This window comes from Pseudophryne corroboree, chromosome 6 (genome assembly GCF_028390025.1).
Source record: "Pseudophryne corroboree isolate aPseCor3 chromosome 6, aPseCor3.hap2, whole genome shotgun sequence".
NCBI lineage: Eukaryota > Metazoa > Chordata > Amphibia > Anura > Myobatrachidae > Pseudophryne > Pseudophryne corroboree.
In genome coordinates, this window is record NC_086449.1 from 765,175,309 (window position 1) to 765,192,087 (window position 16,779).

The following is a 16,779-nucleotide window of genomic DNA, read 5'->3' on the forward strand; positions in this document are numbered from 1 at the left end:
CTCTAGTATGGATTACCCTTCAGACTACAATAGATAAAGGCCCTTTTAGACTCTGGAAATTTCCTAATTATCTATCTCAATCCATAACATTTAGTCAGAAAATCGAGTCCGCATGGATGGACTTTAAGCATGCTAATTTGGATTGTGAGTCCTCAAATCCTTCTTTATTCTGGCAAACGGGTAAGGCAGTCCTTCGGGGTGTCATTATCTCATACGTTGCAGCTGAGAACAAACGTTTAGCTAAGTCCTATTTGGACTTGCAATCCAAATTGACTGAATCTTACCAAACTTATAAATCTGCCCCTTCACCATCTAATAAATTAACATATACCACAGCGAAAGTTCACTTTGATGAATATTTTAAACTTAAAAGTGAACGCTCACTTTTCACTACTAACTACAAATTCCACAGATTTGGAAACAAGACAGGATGCCTTCTTTCCAAACTACTAAGAGGCTCGCAGCCACCAATGCTAATCCACCCCCTCTGTTGTGAGGATGGCTCCATAGCAAACTCGAGAGACCAAATCACTGATGTTATGAAAATTTCTATGAAAAAATATATTCTGACCCTCATCACGAAGATTCTCCCTTAACTGCTAATGACTCCTCCCATTCTTGGACATTTCCCTCCCTTCCACAGTTCCCTGAGGAATTCTCACATTTATTGGAGGCCCCTATCTCCATTGACGAAGTCACGAGAGTTATTCGACATTCCAAACCCCTAAAAGCCCCTGGTCCGGATGGCCTAAAAGCAGAATTCTGTAAGATTTTACTACCTAGGTTCGGGGGAAATTTGGTGGCATTTTATAATAATATAATCAGTACTCAATCTGTGCCTCTTTACTTTAACTCAGCCATCATTAAATTTCTCCCTAAACCGGGTAAGGGTCTATCCTTACGGGATCTTACAGACCAATCTCCTTACTAAATTTTGATTACAAATTGTTTACTAAGATTCTTGCTGACAGACTGAAATTGTATCTACCCCAGATTATACACCCGGATCAGACTGGCTTTATTTTAGGTAGACATTCAGTTGTCAATGTCCGTAAAATCTTGGCAATGATTCATCACTCAATCTCTCTTAATTCTGCTCCCCCTAAGATGATTGTTTCTTTTGACGCCGAAAAGGCTTTCGATTTAGTAAAATGGAATTACCTTTTCTCCACTTTGCGTTTATTTGGTTTCCCCCCATTTTCATATCCATTTTACAAACACTACACCATTCCCCCCAGTCACAAATTTCCTGAAATGGCTCTCTTTCGTCATCCTTTTCTATTTCCCACGGAACAAGACAGGGTTGCCCTCTATCGCCCCTTCTATTTGCTATAGCCATAGAGCCACTGGCGATTACAATACGTAACTCAACTTTAGTTGAAGGAATTGCTATTCGTTCTAAACTACTCAAGGTATCATTATACGCAGATGACATAGTTCTTTTTCTTTCTAATCCATCTTCCTCTCTTCCAGCTGTCCTAAACCTCATTTCCTCTTTTGGATCCATTTCTGGCTATAAAGTCAACCTAGACAAATCAGTGATTCTCCCTATCCATGGCCCACCATCGTATTTTCAATCACTTCCTATTCTTCACTTCTTTCATATTTCTCAATCCTCTGTTAAGTGTCTGGGTATACATGTATCAGCGGATTTAACGGATCTTTATAAACTTAACTTTACCCCAATTATTGCCAAGATTAAAAACTATCTAGACAACTGGACATCTCTACCCATCTCCCTCCTAGGCAGATTAGCAGCCATAAAGAGTGTTTTATTTCCAAAAATCTTTTATGTAATGCAGATGCTGCCGATTAGACTTCTCACGAAAGATGTTCAAATTTTAAATTCTCTCTTTTCCCGCTTTCTGTGGCAAGGGAAACGTCCTCGAATAGCCTTTTCCAAATTACGACTGCCCCGTAAACATGGAGGCCTCGGCTTCCCTGACTTAACTTTATATTCTAATGCTATATTTTTTCGATATATTAGTGATTGGTTACTTGACACTAGTTCTTACACTGATAGTCATTTGGATTCTGCGTTATTCTCGCCCTATTCTCCAAATGCCCTGTTGCATTCTAAATTGTCCGATATTCCGATCTTTATTAAAAAATAATCCCTTATTTATGGACACATATCGGTCCTGGATTATTATAAATAAGAAATTTCATGCTAATCCTAGCTATTCCCCATGCACGTCACTGTGGGGGAACCCTGCTTTCCCCCCTTCTTTATCTAATGTCTCTTTTCTTCAGTGGAAGGAGAAGGGCCTGGCCTCGATAGCAAAAGTATTTGACCCTGGTGGCAACTAACTCTCTTTTACTGACCTCCAATCCCGATTTTCTATTCCATCTCATCATTTCTATATGTATCTCCAAACACATCATTACATTCAATCCCTACCCACCCCTTCGACCACAGATAATACCATGTCAACATTTGCTTCTCTTCTTAAACTTCTCTCCTCTGTTCCGTACAAAATTAGTTTATTGTATGAACCTCTGGCTTCCATTTCAGCCTCGTCCCATTGGGAATCCTCTCTACAGAAATGGTCCACAGACGTCCCGGGTATCAATCTATTACCAGACCTAATCTCTCAATATGACACCTCTCTAAAATTTTTACAATCTTCTTATTTACAAGAAGTCCATATTAGAATGATGCATAGAGCGTATATCTCCCCTGCTCAAAGGAGATATATGACAACCCTAGAAACCGGGGCCTGCATTAAATGCTCAATGTCTCATGCTACATTTATTCATTGCGTTTGGGACTGTGGTAAAATAAGAAAATTCTGGAATAAATTGATACAACTAATCAACTCCATGTTCTCTACAACTGTACTCCCTGACCCTTTAGCATGTCTTTGTGGAAATTTTAAAAACTGGGATTTAGGCCCCAATAAGACATCAAAACTCCGATTGCTAATTACGATTGTTACTGTTGCACAAAAAATCATTCTTATCCATTGGACCCACCATACTGCTCCCTCCATATCAGAAGTCAAATACAAATTGTTACAAATATTATATTATGATAGACGCACTACTATGCCTGATATTGAACATGGAGTCGAAATATTCTATCATAAATGGGAATATTTTATTAATATATTAGACGAGCATTCGCAGAACCATATTCTTCAATTATTTGAAAACACTTCATGGAACTTACTTAGGAGACTTTCTACTGATACATGACTTTTGTCCTTAGTTGAAAATTTATTTATTTAGATTTCTTCTGACAACACTAGCCTGATCAGGATAGAACAATTGACTTAGGATGACTTATTTTCCCTTTCCCCCTCTTTCCCACCCCCTCTTCCCCCTTATGTGTTCGATAACCCTCCGATTTTTGTTTGGTTTTGTTATGTTTGGTTTTATTCTCACATATGTCCAAAGTGGTTGCGACTATTCGCCATTTGTCGGATTGTTTTCTTTTACTTTGTTCTAACATGTACATTATGTTCTGACAGAATTGTACAAGGGGATAGTTTTCTCTCCTTGGCTAATGTTCGATATGATAGTATGATACTTTCTACTCTTCTATCTTATTACTGGATTTTCTGTATGTTTTTTGTGGCTCATTTATTGGAATAATTTGGAATGTCCACTATTCTTTTGAAAATTCAATAAAATGTATTACTGCATACTGCATACTGAAAACGTGGTCTTCTTGAATTATTTATTGCATGCCTTAATATTATTATTATTATTATTATTATTATTACTACTAACAGTTAGTCTAGTGCGCACATATTAAGCAGCGCTTTACAGTGCATTCACATCAGTGACTGCCCCAATGGAACTTACAATCTATATTCCCTACTGCAAAGTCACATATACACACAAGAGTTAATTTGTAACAGAAGCCAGTTGGCAATACAGTATGTATTTGGATTGTTGGAGGAAAGACAAAAACAGAAAAAAATAAAAGCTATGCACAGATATAGCCCCGGTTGGTATCAAACCCATGACCTTAGTGCAGTGACACAGCACAGCTAACCACTGTGCCATCATGCTGCCCACTTTACAAAGTTGCTGTAGTGTTCCCGGATATATATCTCCTAGAACTGAATTCTTCTGTATATGCCAACCTAATTTCCTCCTATTGATTTGTATTACACAAAAGTAATAAAGTATTGTTTAAAAATGATTCACAGAGAGGTGTGCAAAACTACCATGTTTTATCAGAGAACACACAAATCTGCTAATAAAACAATTTTAATACATCTTACTGCTTCACTGCACTGTTCCCATAAATTTCTTTGAAAAAAGCTTGGTATTTAAACAGGTACATAAGTGATATCACATATACTGCATCTGTATTTACAGCAATTATATCACACTTTTTAGTAACGTGTGTACAGTATAGTATGTCATATAGCAGCAAGGTGCCCTCACTGGTAGGGATACACCAGATGAGGTCATTTAGTCACAGTTGGACGGCCAACACACTTTCCACGGGATCCGATCTGAAGGTCGACACTGTCTAGGTCGACAATGTTTAGGTCGACCACTATAGGTCGACCATCACTAGGTTGACATGGATGGAAGGTCGACAGGGTTTCTAGGTCGACATGTGCTAGGTCGACAGGTCTAAAGGTCAACATGAGTTTTTCAAAACAAAAATCTTTTTTTTAATTTTTTCATACTTAACGATCCATGTGGACTACGATTGGAATGGTAATCTGTGCTGTGCGAAGCGGTAGCGGAGCGAAGGCACCATGCCCGAAACATGGCGAGCGAAGCGAGCCACGCGAGGGGACGCTGTGCACTAATTTGGGATCCTGGTCACTCTACGGAGAAAACGACACCAAAAAAAAATTAAACCGCATGTCGACCTTTAAACCTGTCGACCTAGCACATGTCGACCTAGAAACCCTGTCGACCTTCCATCCATGTCGACCTAGTGACTGTCGACCTATAGTGGTCGACCTAAACATTGTTGACCTAGATACTGTCGATTTGATGAACCACACCCTTTTCAACACCACCAGCTACAGCATAATAATTATTCCACTACCTTATATATCAATTGTTCCTTGCAACACTCAGATTATAAACTCATTTAGACAAGGACATCTTTACATGCTGTTACTTATCATAGTATGCCCTCTATGTACAGTACTACATAAAATGTTGGTATTTATAAACAAAAGCAATAACAATATTAATACCTCACATACAGATGGGTCCATGTTTATCTTGGCCTTTAATAGGATTAACTGAGACTGGGCAGTCGGACTTAATCCCCTGCTGTAATGACTTAATCCCCTGCTGTATTGTTCTCTGTATTGTACTGCAGCTGAGAACAATAGATGAAGGGTTTATGTAAATAAACCATAGTGTACCTAGGTGCAGCAAAGAAGCCAAGATAACTGTGGATCTGTCTGTATAGCATAAAGGTGATGTCTTACCTGTATTGCGCTCGTAGAAGTTAGACAATCTTTCATAGAATCATCTCTAGTAGCTGAGTCACCTGTGTCAATGAGATTGTCTGTGGGGACATTCTGGACTGGTTTCAGATAGGCAATTTCATTCTGCTTTGAGTCGAGGGTCACACACACATCGTAGGAGAAAGGATATGGTAAGCTCCCATCACTGAACTCAGAGGGGCATCCAAGGCTGAATTGAGGATACACATTTCTATTAAGTGCCCCAAAAGATGGTGGATTACTTGATTTTCTGCATTTACAGATTGCTGTAACCATCACTGTCACGATGAACAAAAGGGAAATCAGGGCTATAGAGACCACTAGGAAAAATGTTATATTAGATGTTGGTTTCAAGTTACTCGGTTTGTGTATTATCTCTGGAAGAACTTGCTGAAAACTTTCAGCCACGACCAAAGTTAAAGAAACTGTAGATGACAAGGATGGGTTTCCATTGTCTTTCACCATAAGAACAATCTTTTGCCGTGAAGAGTCCATGTTCTGTAGCTTTCGTCCGACCCTAATCTCACCTGTACGCCCATCAATATTGAAGAACGACAATGAGTCAGTAGCTTGTAGTAAATGATAGGAGAGCCAGGCATTGTGCCCAGAGTCAGCATCCACTGCAATCACTTTGGTCACTAGATAACCTTTCTCAGCAGAGTGAGGAATAAACTCAAACAATGCTGATCCTTCAGTGTCTGGGGATGGGTAGAGAATCTTAGGAGCATTATCATTCTTATCAATGATACATATCATCACTGTGACATTACTGCTTAGAGGAGGAGATCCGCTGTCTTTAGCCATCACCTGGAACTGAAATTCCCGCAGCTGTTCATAGTCAAATGACCTCTGAGCATATAGAACCCCAGTCATTGAGTTTATGGAGATGTATGATGACACTGTGGTATTTTCAGAATTGTTGGTGAATATGGAATATGTAATTTTTGCATTTTCTTCATAGTCATGATCAGATGCAAGAATTCCATATACTGAAGTTCCTGGTAAATTATTTTCTTCAATATAGACAATATAGTTTGTTTTCTCAAAAGCAGGAGGATTGTCATTCACATCTGATACCACTAATTTTATGGTTTTAACCACTGACAGTGATGGGGATCCTCCATCTCTAGCTGTCATGGTGATGTTATACTCACTGACACGTTCTCGGTCCAAGCTGGTTGAAGTCACAAGTTTATAGTAACTAGTGGATGATGAAACCAGATGAAAGGGCAACTTCCCATCAATGTCACAGACAACCTCCCCATTTTTCCCAGTGTCCATATCATAGATATTTACAAGTGCAATAACAGTCCCGGGTGGAGAATCCTCAGGAATTGATGCTGACAGAGATGTAATAGTGATTTCTGGGGCATTATCATTAACATCTGTAATTTGTATAAATACTTTACAATGAGAAGCCAGACCCCCTCCATCTTTAGCTTCCACAGTGAACTCATAATTATCAGTTACCTCATAATCCAACTTTCCCGTTACTATAATTTCTCCTTTCATAGGATCTATTGCAAATAGTTGATGTGTAGTTTCTGAAATATCACTAAGTGAGTACATTATTTCTGCATTCGATCCATCATCCTCATCCGTTGCATTTAGCTGAAGAATAAGAAAACCATTTGGAACATTTTCATTTACAGTTATCTGATAAGCGTCTTGACTGAATATAGGGAAATTATCATTCACATCATGAACTGTGATCTTCACAAGAGCTGTTCCACTTTTCACTGGTTTTCCTCCATCAAACGCTATTAATATCAATTCAAAGTAGTTTTGTTTCTCACGGTCAAGGGGCTTGTCCAAAACTAGTTCAGGGTCCTTTTTCCCATCTTTACTTGTTTTTTCACCCAGTATAAAATAATTATTGTCACTGAGTTTATAACCCTGCAATGAATTGATACCACTATCTGGATCTTTTGCGGTACCAAGGGCAAATCGCGTGCCAGGTAAAATAAGCTCACTAACTTCTAAATCAAAGACGCTCTTGGAAAAATGTGGCACATTGTCATTTACATCTTGAATCTCAACTGTACAAGAATAAAACTGTAATGGATTTTCAATCACCGCTTCAATATTGAAAAAGCAGGACTGTTGGTTTCCACATAAAGCTTCTCGGTCTACTCTATTTGCAACATACAAATCTCCATTTTGGAGATTAACATTAAAATACTGTTTCCTTCCATGTGAAACAATCTGAAATTTACGTCTAGATAAATCCTTAACATTCAAGCTCAGGTCATCTGCAATGTTTCCTACCCTAGATCCTTGTTTCAGCTCCTCAGGTATTGAATACTGAAGCTGAGCAGAGATGATATCACACCAGAAGGAAAATGAATAAAATAACACTTGCCATGTGATTGATCTGGGCAGGAGTCCCCACTTCATCTTCGTAAGCTTATGTTAGAGTTTATATGTCTCTTCTTTATCAGAAACAAAATCCAGAATAGATGCAAATAGAATATGCCAGCTGTCTCTATAAACAGGGTGATCCAAGTTGTAGGAGACAGTGGCAATATAGCAGAGCTTGCAGCTGCTGTGCAGTGTGAGATTATTATAACATTCAAAGAACTCAGTATTTTACTAACAGACAAATACTTGTGGTCAACAGTGACACCCAGAGGATAACATCAGTAAATGCAGGAAAGCTTATAACAGCAATGACAGTTTTATCACAAATGTATTTTATTTTACTGCAAAAAGTTGTATCTTAAGGCACAAAAGTAACCAAGTCATATATACTGTGTAAGTGCATTTAACTACAACAAACCATACTGTAGCAAACATTTTCAGCACTTATTCATTGACTCATGTCTAAGCCAGGTACAATGCAAAGTATTATGTGATATGAGAAATACCATTTATTAAAATGAATACCTCTAAGACTTGAAGTGATAATTATGTTTTTAACAATTACATTAATTGTGGTTCAAACCTTGTAATTTTATTATTATATAAGTGTGTGCATTAATTGAGATACTCTACATTTAATTTTTGATGTGAATACATTAGTTAAAAAGTTGTAGAAGGCACTCCACGCTGGGTTGGGTATGGTATACTGGTAGTTAGGATACCAGTGGTCAGAATCCCAATCCCAGCATCCCAACTGGCTGAAATTCCAACAGGGGAGCTTAGGTAAGGGAACCCTAATCCTTCCCCTCTCCCTAACCCTCCCTCCCCGCAGCCTAAACCTAACTCTGCCTTCCCGCAGACTAAACCTAACCCTCCCTCCCGCAGCCTAACCATAACTCTCCCCTTCAGCCTAACCATAACCCTCCCCCTGCAGCATAAACCTAACCTCCTTGTGATACTTACGGTATCCCGGCTGTTGGGATGCCCACATCGGCATTCTAACAGGTGTCTGGATTTTAGCGCCAGCATTCTGACCTCCAGGATGCCAAATGCCGGGATCCCAACTACATCCTCTCCACGCTAGTGGCTATGCATTCGAATATCTCACTGGAAAAACAGACTAAAGCTACATACACATTGAGCGATTTTCCCTGTGCCCAGAGATGTTCATGGATGGGTGAAGCACTTTCCACAGTAGGAGACTGTAGAAAGTGCTTCACTCGGCTGTTCAAATAGAACGACAGATCACAGCGATGATGCGGGAGCACGCATAAGCGCTCATCGCCCGGCCATACACACAACAAATTTGAGCTCAAAGTTGCTCAAAATGCCAAAAGGGAGCTACAGTACTTTGAGCTCAAAATTGGCTAGTGTGTATGGGCCTTTATAAGAATGCAGTATGCAACACATAACAAGAACGGAAAATCACTGTATATTTCTGGGATTAACTAAATACCAAAAGTCAGGTTTACGAAAAATGTTAATAAAAATATACACTGTACTAAATCACATACTGTACCTGAAGCTACTGCACAAAGAATTTTACAGGAATTAAAAGAGTAACTAGATGCTCTAGTATATGACGTAACATACACACAAAATGCATTGTCTTACCTCTATGCCGCTGGTAGATGATAGGAAATTTTTCAAGAATTCATTTCCAGCAGCTGAGTCACCTGTGTCAATGAGGTTGTCTGTGGGGACATTCTGCACCGGTTTCAGATAGGCAATTTCATTCTGCTTTGAGTCCAGGGTCACACACACATCATAGGAGAATGGATAAGGTAAGCTCCCATCACTGATCTCAGAGGGACACCCCAGGCTGAATTGTGGATACACGTTTCTCCTTTGAGTTCCCAAAGATGTTGGAGTACTAGTATTTCGGCATTTAAAAACTGCTGTAACCATCACTGTCACAATGAATAAAAGAGAAATCAGTGCTATAGCTATTAACAGGTAGAACGTTATGTTAGATGAATTATAACGATTAGCTGGCTGATGTTTTATCTCTGGTACAACTTGCTGAAAGTGTTCGGCAAAAACCAAGTTCAAAGTGACTGTAGATGACAGAGAGGGTACTCCATTGTCCTTCACCAGAACCACAATCTTATGTCTGAAAAAGTCCTTGTCTGGCAGGTCTCGTCCTATCCTGACTTCACCAGTTTGTTGGCCGATGAGAAATAACGTAGGATCAGGAACTTGTAGTAAGTGGTAGGAGAGCCAGGCATTGTGCCCAGAGTCAGCATCCACCGCAATCACTTTGGTCACTAGATAACCTTTCTCAGCAGAGTGAGGAATAAACTCACACAATGCTGGTTCCTCAGTGTCTGGGGATGGGTAGAGAATCTTAGGAGCATTATCATTCTTATCAATGATACATATCCTCATTGTGACATTACTGCTTAGAGGAGGAGATCCGCTGTCTTTAGCCATGACCTGGAACTGAAATTCTCGCAACTGTTCATAGTCAAATGACCTCTGAGCATATAGAACCCCAGTCATTGAGTTTATGGAGACATATGATGACACTCTGGCATTTTCAGAATTGTTGGTGAATATGGAATATGTAATTTTTGCATTTTCTTCATAGTCATGATCAGATGCAAGAATTCCATATACTGAAGTTCCTGGTAAATTATTTTCTTCAATATAGACAATATAGTTTGTTTTCTCAAAAGCAGGAGGATTGTCATTCACATCTGATACCACTAATTTTATGGTTTTAACCACTGACAGTGATGGGGATCCTCCATCTCTAGCTGTCATGGTGATGTTATACTCACTGACACGTTCTCGGTCCAAGCTGGTTGAAGTCACAAGTTTATAGTAACTAGTGGATGATGAAACCAGATGAAAGGGCAACTTCCCATCAATGTCACAGACAACCTCCCCATTTTTCCCAGTGTCCATATCATATATATTTACAAGTGCAATGACAGTACCAGGTTGTGTATCCTCAGGAATTGATGCTGACAGAGATGTAATAGTAATTTCTGGGGCATTATCATTAACATCAGTAATTTTTATAAATACCTTACAATGAGAAGCCAGGCCTCCTCCATCTTTAGCTTCTACGGTGAATGCATAACTATCAGTTACCTCATAGTCCAAGTTTCCCGTTACTATAATATCTCCTTTCAGAGGATCTATTGCAAATAGATGATGTATATTTTCTGAAATATCACTAAGTGAGTACATTATTTCTGCATATGAGCCTTCATCCTCATCCGTAGCATTTAGCTGAAGAATAAGAAAACCATTTGGTATATTTTCACTTACAGTTACCTGATAAGTATCCTGACTGAATGTTGGGAAATTATCATTCACATCATGCACTGTGATCTTCACAAGAGCTGTACCGCTTTTCACTGGCTTTCCTCCATCAAAGGCTATTAATATAAATTCAAAGTAGTTTTGATTCTCGCGGTCAAGGGGTTTGTCCAAGATTAGTTCAGGGTCCTTCGTCCCATCTATACTTAATTTTTCACCAAGTTTAAAATAATCATTGTCACTTAGTTTATAACCCTGCAATGAATTGATACCACTATCTGGATCTTTTGCGGTACCAAGGGCAAATCGGGTGCCAGGTAAAACAAGTTCACTAATTTCTAAATCAAAGATGCTCTTGGAAAAATGTGGTGCATTGTCATTTACATCTTGAATCTCAACTGTACAAGAATAAAACTGTAATGGATTTTCAATCACCGCTTCAATATTGAAAAAGCAGGACTGTTGGTTTCCACATAAAGCTTCTCGGTCTACTCTATTTGCAACATACAAATTTCCATTTTGAAGATTAACATTAAAATACTGTTTCCTTCCATGTGAAACAATCTGAAATTTACGTCTAGATAAATCCTTAATATTCAAGCTCAGGTCATCTGCAATGTTTCCTACCCTAGATCCTTGTTTCAGCTCCTCGTGTATTGAATACTGAAGCTGAGCAGAGACAATATCACACCAGAAGGAAAATGAATAAAATAACACTTGCCATGTGATTGATCTGGGCAGGAGTCCCCACTTCATCTTCTTAAGCTTATGTCAGAGTTTATTCTGGTCTTCTTTATCAGAAAAAAAATCCAGAATAGATGCAAATATAATATTCCAGCTGTCTCTTTAAACAGTGTGATCCAAGTTGTAGGAAGCAGTGACAATATAGCAGAGCTTGCAGCTGCTGTGCACTGTGAGAGTGTTATAACATTCAAAGAACTCTGTATTTTACTACTAGATAAGTACTTGTGGTCAACAGTGACACCCAGAGGATAACATCAGTAAATGGAAGAAATTTTAAACCAGCAATGACATTTCTATGCTTAAATAATTTTATTTTACTGCTAAAGGTTATTTCTTAAAAACCACTTAACTGATGATTTTTCCCTTCAAAAGCGTTAACAACATTGTATTTTAAAATGTATTTTATTTAATAAGTTGAAAAAGTATTTTTTAAAATATTTAAAAACATTATATTATGCACATCTGCAGTAAGGATCTCCTCGTCAAAAATCGGTGGACAGGGAGGAACGACGCAGTTGCATGAAATCTGACCATGCCAGTTAAGTGGTTAGGGCCAAATGGAACCAGGTTATATGTATAAACACGATGTAACTACTACAAACCATAGTAGAACTGGCAACAGAATAACATTATTAATCTAAGAAAAAAAATAATAATACATATTTTCAACACTTATTAATGCACTCATCCCTAAGTCAGGTACAATGCAATGTATTATGCAATATGAACAATACAATTTAATAAAATGGAAAGAAAGGCCATCTCGCTAAGACCTGAAGCAGTAATTACGTTTTTAAAAATGACATTCATTTGAGGTTCATACCCTGTAACTTTACTATTATATATTATTCTTATTATTATTATTATTATTATTATTATTATTATTTATTTATATGGCGCCACAAGGGTTCCGCAGCGCCCAATTACAGAGTAGATATGCACATTATCAAAACAGGAAAACCGTGACTTACAGTTGAAGACAATATAGGACAAGTACAGGGTAACTAAGCATAACTACACCAGTAGACAACATAGAGATAAAGTTTCAAGGTGGCCAAAAAACTGCAGGATTTGGGCACTTGAGGATTATTAAAGTAAGAAAAAGATAAGCACATGAGGGAAGAGGGCCCTACTCATGAGAGCTTACATTCTAAAGGGGAGGGACAGACAGGGGGTGACACAGATGGGGTAGACCGAGCATGGGACAGGGGGTTAGGATGAGATTTGTCTGGGTTTGGTAAAGAAATGGGTCTTAAGAGCCTGTTTAAAGTTTTGTAGAGAGGTGGAGAGTCTGAGGGGGAGAGGTAAAGAATTCCAGAGAAAGGGAACGGCACGTGAAAAATCTTGGAGATAGGAGTGGGAGGTAGTAATCAGAAGACAGGAGAGTCAGCGTGCATTAGCAGTGCGAAGAGGACGGGTGGGAGAGTAAAGGGAGATAAGGTCAGAGATGTAAATGGGAGAGGAGTGGGTGAGGGCTTTGTAAGTGAGTGTGAGAAGTTTGAATTGGATTCTGAAAGGGGAGGGGAGCCAGTGAAGGGCTTGTAGGAGAGCGGAGGTAGATGTAGTGTATGTAGTGGATGTAATTGCAAACACTCATTCAGATACCATACATTTTATTTTTGATGTGAATGTATGAGATAAAAAGTTCTAGTAGGCATTCCACGTTAGTGGCTATGTGTGCAAAGTAGTCAGGGACGTAACTAGTGGTGTACGAGCATTGCCATTGTCCAGGGCCCTGGGGCAGGCACTGTCACTGCCCCAAGGCCCCTTCATATTTCTATCAGGGTGCCTGGTATGCTCTGGACATGTGCTCCGTGCACCTGTGTGACTTCCCAAACCATCCTGAGTGCTGGAGGCACTGCCCACTTGGTGTGACATCATGCAATCAAGGGGCGTGATCAGCACAAGGTGCACTGCCGCTCTGTTACACCACTGATAGGAATATCTCACTGGAAAAATAGACTATTAAATCTGCAGTATGCAACACCTCATAAGAACAGAAAATCACTGTATATTTATTGGATATAGTATTTATTAAATATCAGGTGTACTAAAAATATTTTTACTATTAATAAAAATATACACTCTACCAAATCATATAACTATAGCTACTGTACAAAGAAATCCACAGGAATTAAAAAGTAATTAGGTACTCTAGTATATGATGTAACGTACATACAATATGCATTGTCTTACCTGTGCGCTGTAAGTAGATGGTAAGCAATCTTTCAAGAATTCATTTCCAGCTATTGAGTCACCTGTGTCAATGAGATTGTCTGTGGGGACATTGTGCACCGGTTTCAGATAGGCAATTTCATTCTGCTTTGAGTCCAGGGTCACACACACATCATAGGAGAATGGATAAGGTAAGCTCCCATCACTGATCTCAGAGGGACACCCCAGGCTGAATTGTGGATACACGTTTCTCCTTTGAGTTCCCAAAGATGTTGGAGTACTAGTATTTCGGCATTTAAAAACTGCTGTAACCATCACTGTCACAATGAATAAAAGAGAAATCAGTGCTATTGCTATTAGTAGGTAGAATGTTATGTTAGATGAATTATAACGATCAGCTGGCTGATGCTTTATCTCTGGTACAACTTGCTGAAAGTGTTCGGCAAAAACCAAGTTCAAAGTGACTGTAGCTGACAGAGAGGGTACTCCATTGTCCTTCACCAGAACCACAATCTTATGTCTGAAAAAGTCCTTGTCTGGCAGGTCTCGTCCTATCCTGACTTCACCAGTTTGTTGGCCGATGAGAAATAACGTAGGATCAGGAACTTGTAGTAAGTGGTAGGAGAGCCAGGCATTGTGCCCAGAGTCAGCATCCACCGCAATCACTTTGGTCACTAGATAACCTTTCTCAGCAGAGTGAGGAATAAACTCAAACAATGCTGGTTCCTCAGTGTCTGGGGATGGGTAGAGAATCTTAGGAGCATTATCATTCTTATCAATGATACATATCATCACTGTGACATTACTGCTTAGAGGAGGAGATCCGCTGTCTTTAGCCATCACCTGGAACTGAAATTCCCACAGCTGTTCATAGTCAAATGATCTCTGAGCATATAGAACCCCGGTCATCGAGTTTATGGAGACATATGATGACACTGTGGTATTTTCAGAATTGTTGGTGAATATGGAATATGTAATTTTTGCATTTTCTTCATAGTCATGATCAGATGCAAGAATTCCATATACTGAAGTTCCTGGTAAATTATTTTCTTGAATATACACAATATAGTTTGTTTTCTCAAAAGCAGGAGGATTGTCATTCACATCTGATACCACTAATTTTATGGTTTTAGCCACTGACAGAGGAGGCGATCCTGTATCCGTAGCTGTCACGGTGATGTTATACTCACTGACATGTTCTCGGTCCAAGCTGGTTGAAGTCACAAGTTTATAGTAACTAGTGGATGACGAAACAAGATGAAATGGAAACTTCCCATCAATGTCACAGACAACCTCCCCATTATCCCCAGTATCCATATCATAGATATTTACAAGTGCAATAACAGTACCGGGTGGTGAATCCTCAGGAATTGATGCTGACAGAGATGTAATAGTAATTTCTGGGGCATTATCATTAGTATCGGTAAGTTTTAGAAATACTTTACAATGAGAAGCCAGACCCCCTCCATCTTTAGCTTCTACGGTGAATGCATAACTATCAGTTACCTCATAGTCCAAGTTTCCCTTTACTGTAATATCTCCTTTCAGAGGATCTATTGCAAATAGATGATGTATATTTTCTGAAATATCACTAAGTGAGTACATTATTTCTGCATTCGATCCTTCATCCTCATCGGTAGCATTTAGCTGAAGAATTAGAAAACCATTTGGAACATTTTCACTTAGAGTTATCTGATAAATGTCCTGACTGAATATTGGGAAATTATCATTCACATCATGAACTATAATCTTTACAAGAGCTGTTCCACTTTTCATTGGTTTTCCACCATCAAGGGCTGTCAATATCAATTCAAAGCAGTTTTGTTTCTCACGGTCAAGGGGCTTGTCCAACACTAGTTCAGGGTCCTTTGTCCCATCTATACTTATTTTTTCACCAAGCGTAAAATAATCATTGTCACTGAGTTTATAACCCTGTAATGAATTGATACCACTATCTGGATCTTTTGCGGTACCGAGGGGAAATCGGGTTTCAGGTAAAATAAGCTCACTAACTTCTATATCAAAGACGCTCTTGGAAAAATGTGGTGCATTGTCATTTACATCTTGAATCTCAACTGTAACTGAATAAAACTGTAATGGATTTTCAATCACCGCTTCAATATTTAAAAAACAGGACTGTTGGTTTCCACATAAAGCTTCTCGGTCTACTCTATTTGCAACATGCAATTCTCCATTTTGGAGATTAACATTAAAATACTGTTTCCTTCCATGTGAAACAATCTGAAATTTACGTCTAGATAAATCCTTAATATTCAAGCTCAGGTCATCTGCAATGTTTCCTACCCTAGATCCTTGTTTCAGCTCCTCGTGTATTGAATACTGAAGCTGAGCAAAGACAAGATCACACCAGAAGGAAAATGAATAAAATAACACTTGCCATGTGATTGATCTGGGCAGGAGTCCCCACTTCATCTTCTTATGCTTATGTTAGAGTTTATATTTGTCTTCTTTATCAGAAACAAAATCCAGAATAGAATCAAATAAAATAATCCAGCTGTCTCTATAAACAGGGGGATCCAAGTTGTAGGAAGCAGTGACAATATAGCAGAGCTTGCAGCTGCTGTGCACTGTGAGAGTGTTATAACATTCAAAGAACTCTGTATTTTACTACTAGACAACTACTTGTGGTCAACAGTGACACCCAGAGGATAACATCTATAAATGCAGGAAAGCTTATACCAGCTATGACATTTTTATGCTAAAATAATTTTATTTTACTGAAAAAGGTTATTTCTTAAGGCACAAATGGAACCAGGTCATACATACAGTATAT

General features: G+C 38.8%; 2 protein-coding genes across 4 annotated transcripts in view; both read right to left on the bottom strand.

Annotated features, from left to right (window-relative positions):
• Window positions 1-16,779, bottom strand: part of LOC134933410 (protocadherin gamma-C5-like) — a 688,451-nt gene that overhangs the window by 660,412 nt on the left and 11,260 nt on the right. The window contains exon 1 of one of the 3 annotated variants that reach the window (XM_063928603.1): window positions 14,007-16,499. The exons of 1 other annotated variant lie outside the window; for it this stretch is intronic. In XM_063928603.1, the coding sequence (XP_063784673.1) occupies window positions 14,007-16,418 (2,412 nt within the window). In that variant the 5' untranslated portion in view covers window positions 16,419-16,499. Of the gene's footprint in view, window positions 1-5,417; window positions 7,947-14,006; window positions 16,500-16,779 lie in introns of those variants that run through there. One more of the 3 variants, XM_063928601.1, reaches the window with a different exon arrangement.
• Window positions 9,369-11,928, bottom strand: LOC134933914 (protocadherin gamma-B2-like). Its single transcript, XM_063929463.1, has one exon. It carries the CDS (start codon window positions 11,820-11,822, stop codon window positions 9,369-9,371), a length of 2,454 nt encoding a protein of 817 aa, XP_063785533.1. The 5' UTR covers window positions 11,823-11,928.

Excerpts from the sequence above, each read along its gene's own strand:
- LOC134933914 (XM_063929463.1), bottom strand. The coding sequence starts at position 11,822 with ATGAAGTGGGGACTCCTGCCCAGATCAATCACATGGCAAGTGTTATTT.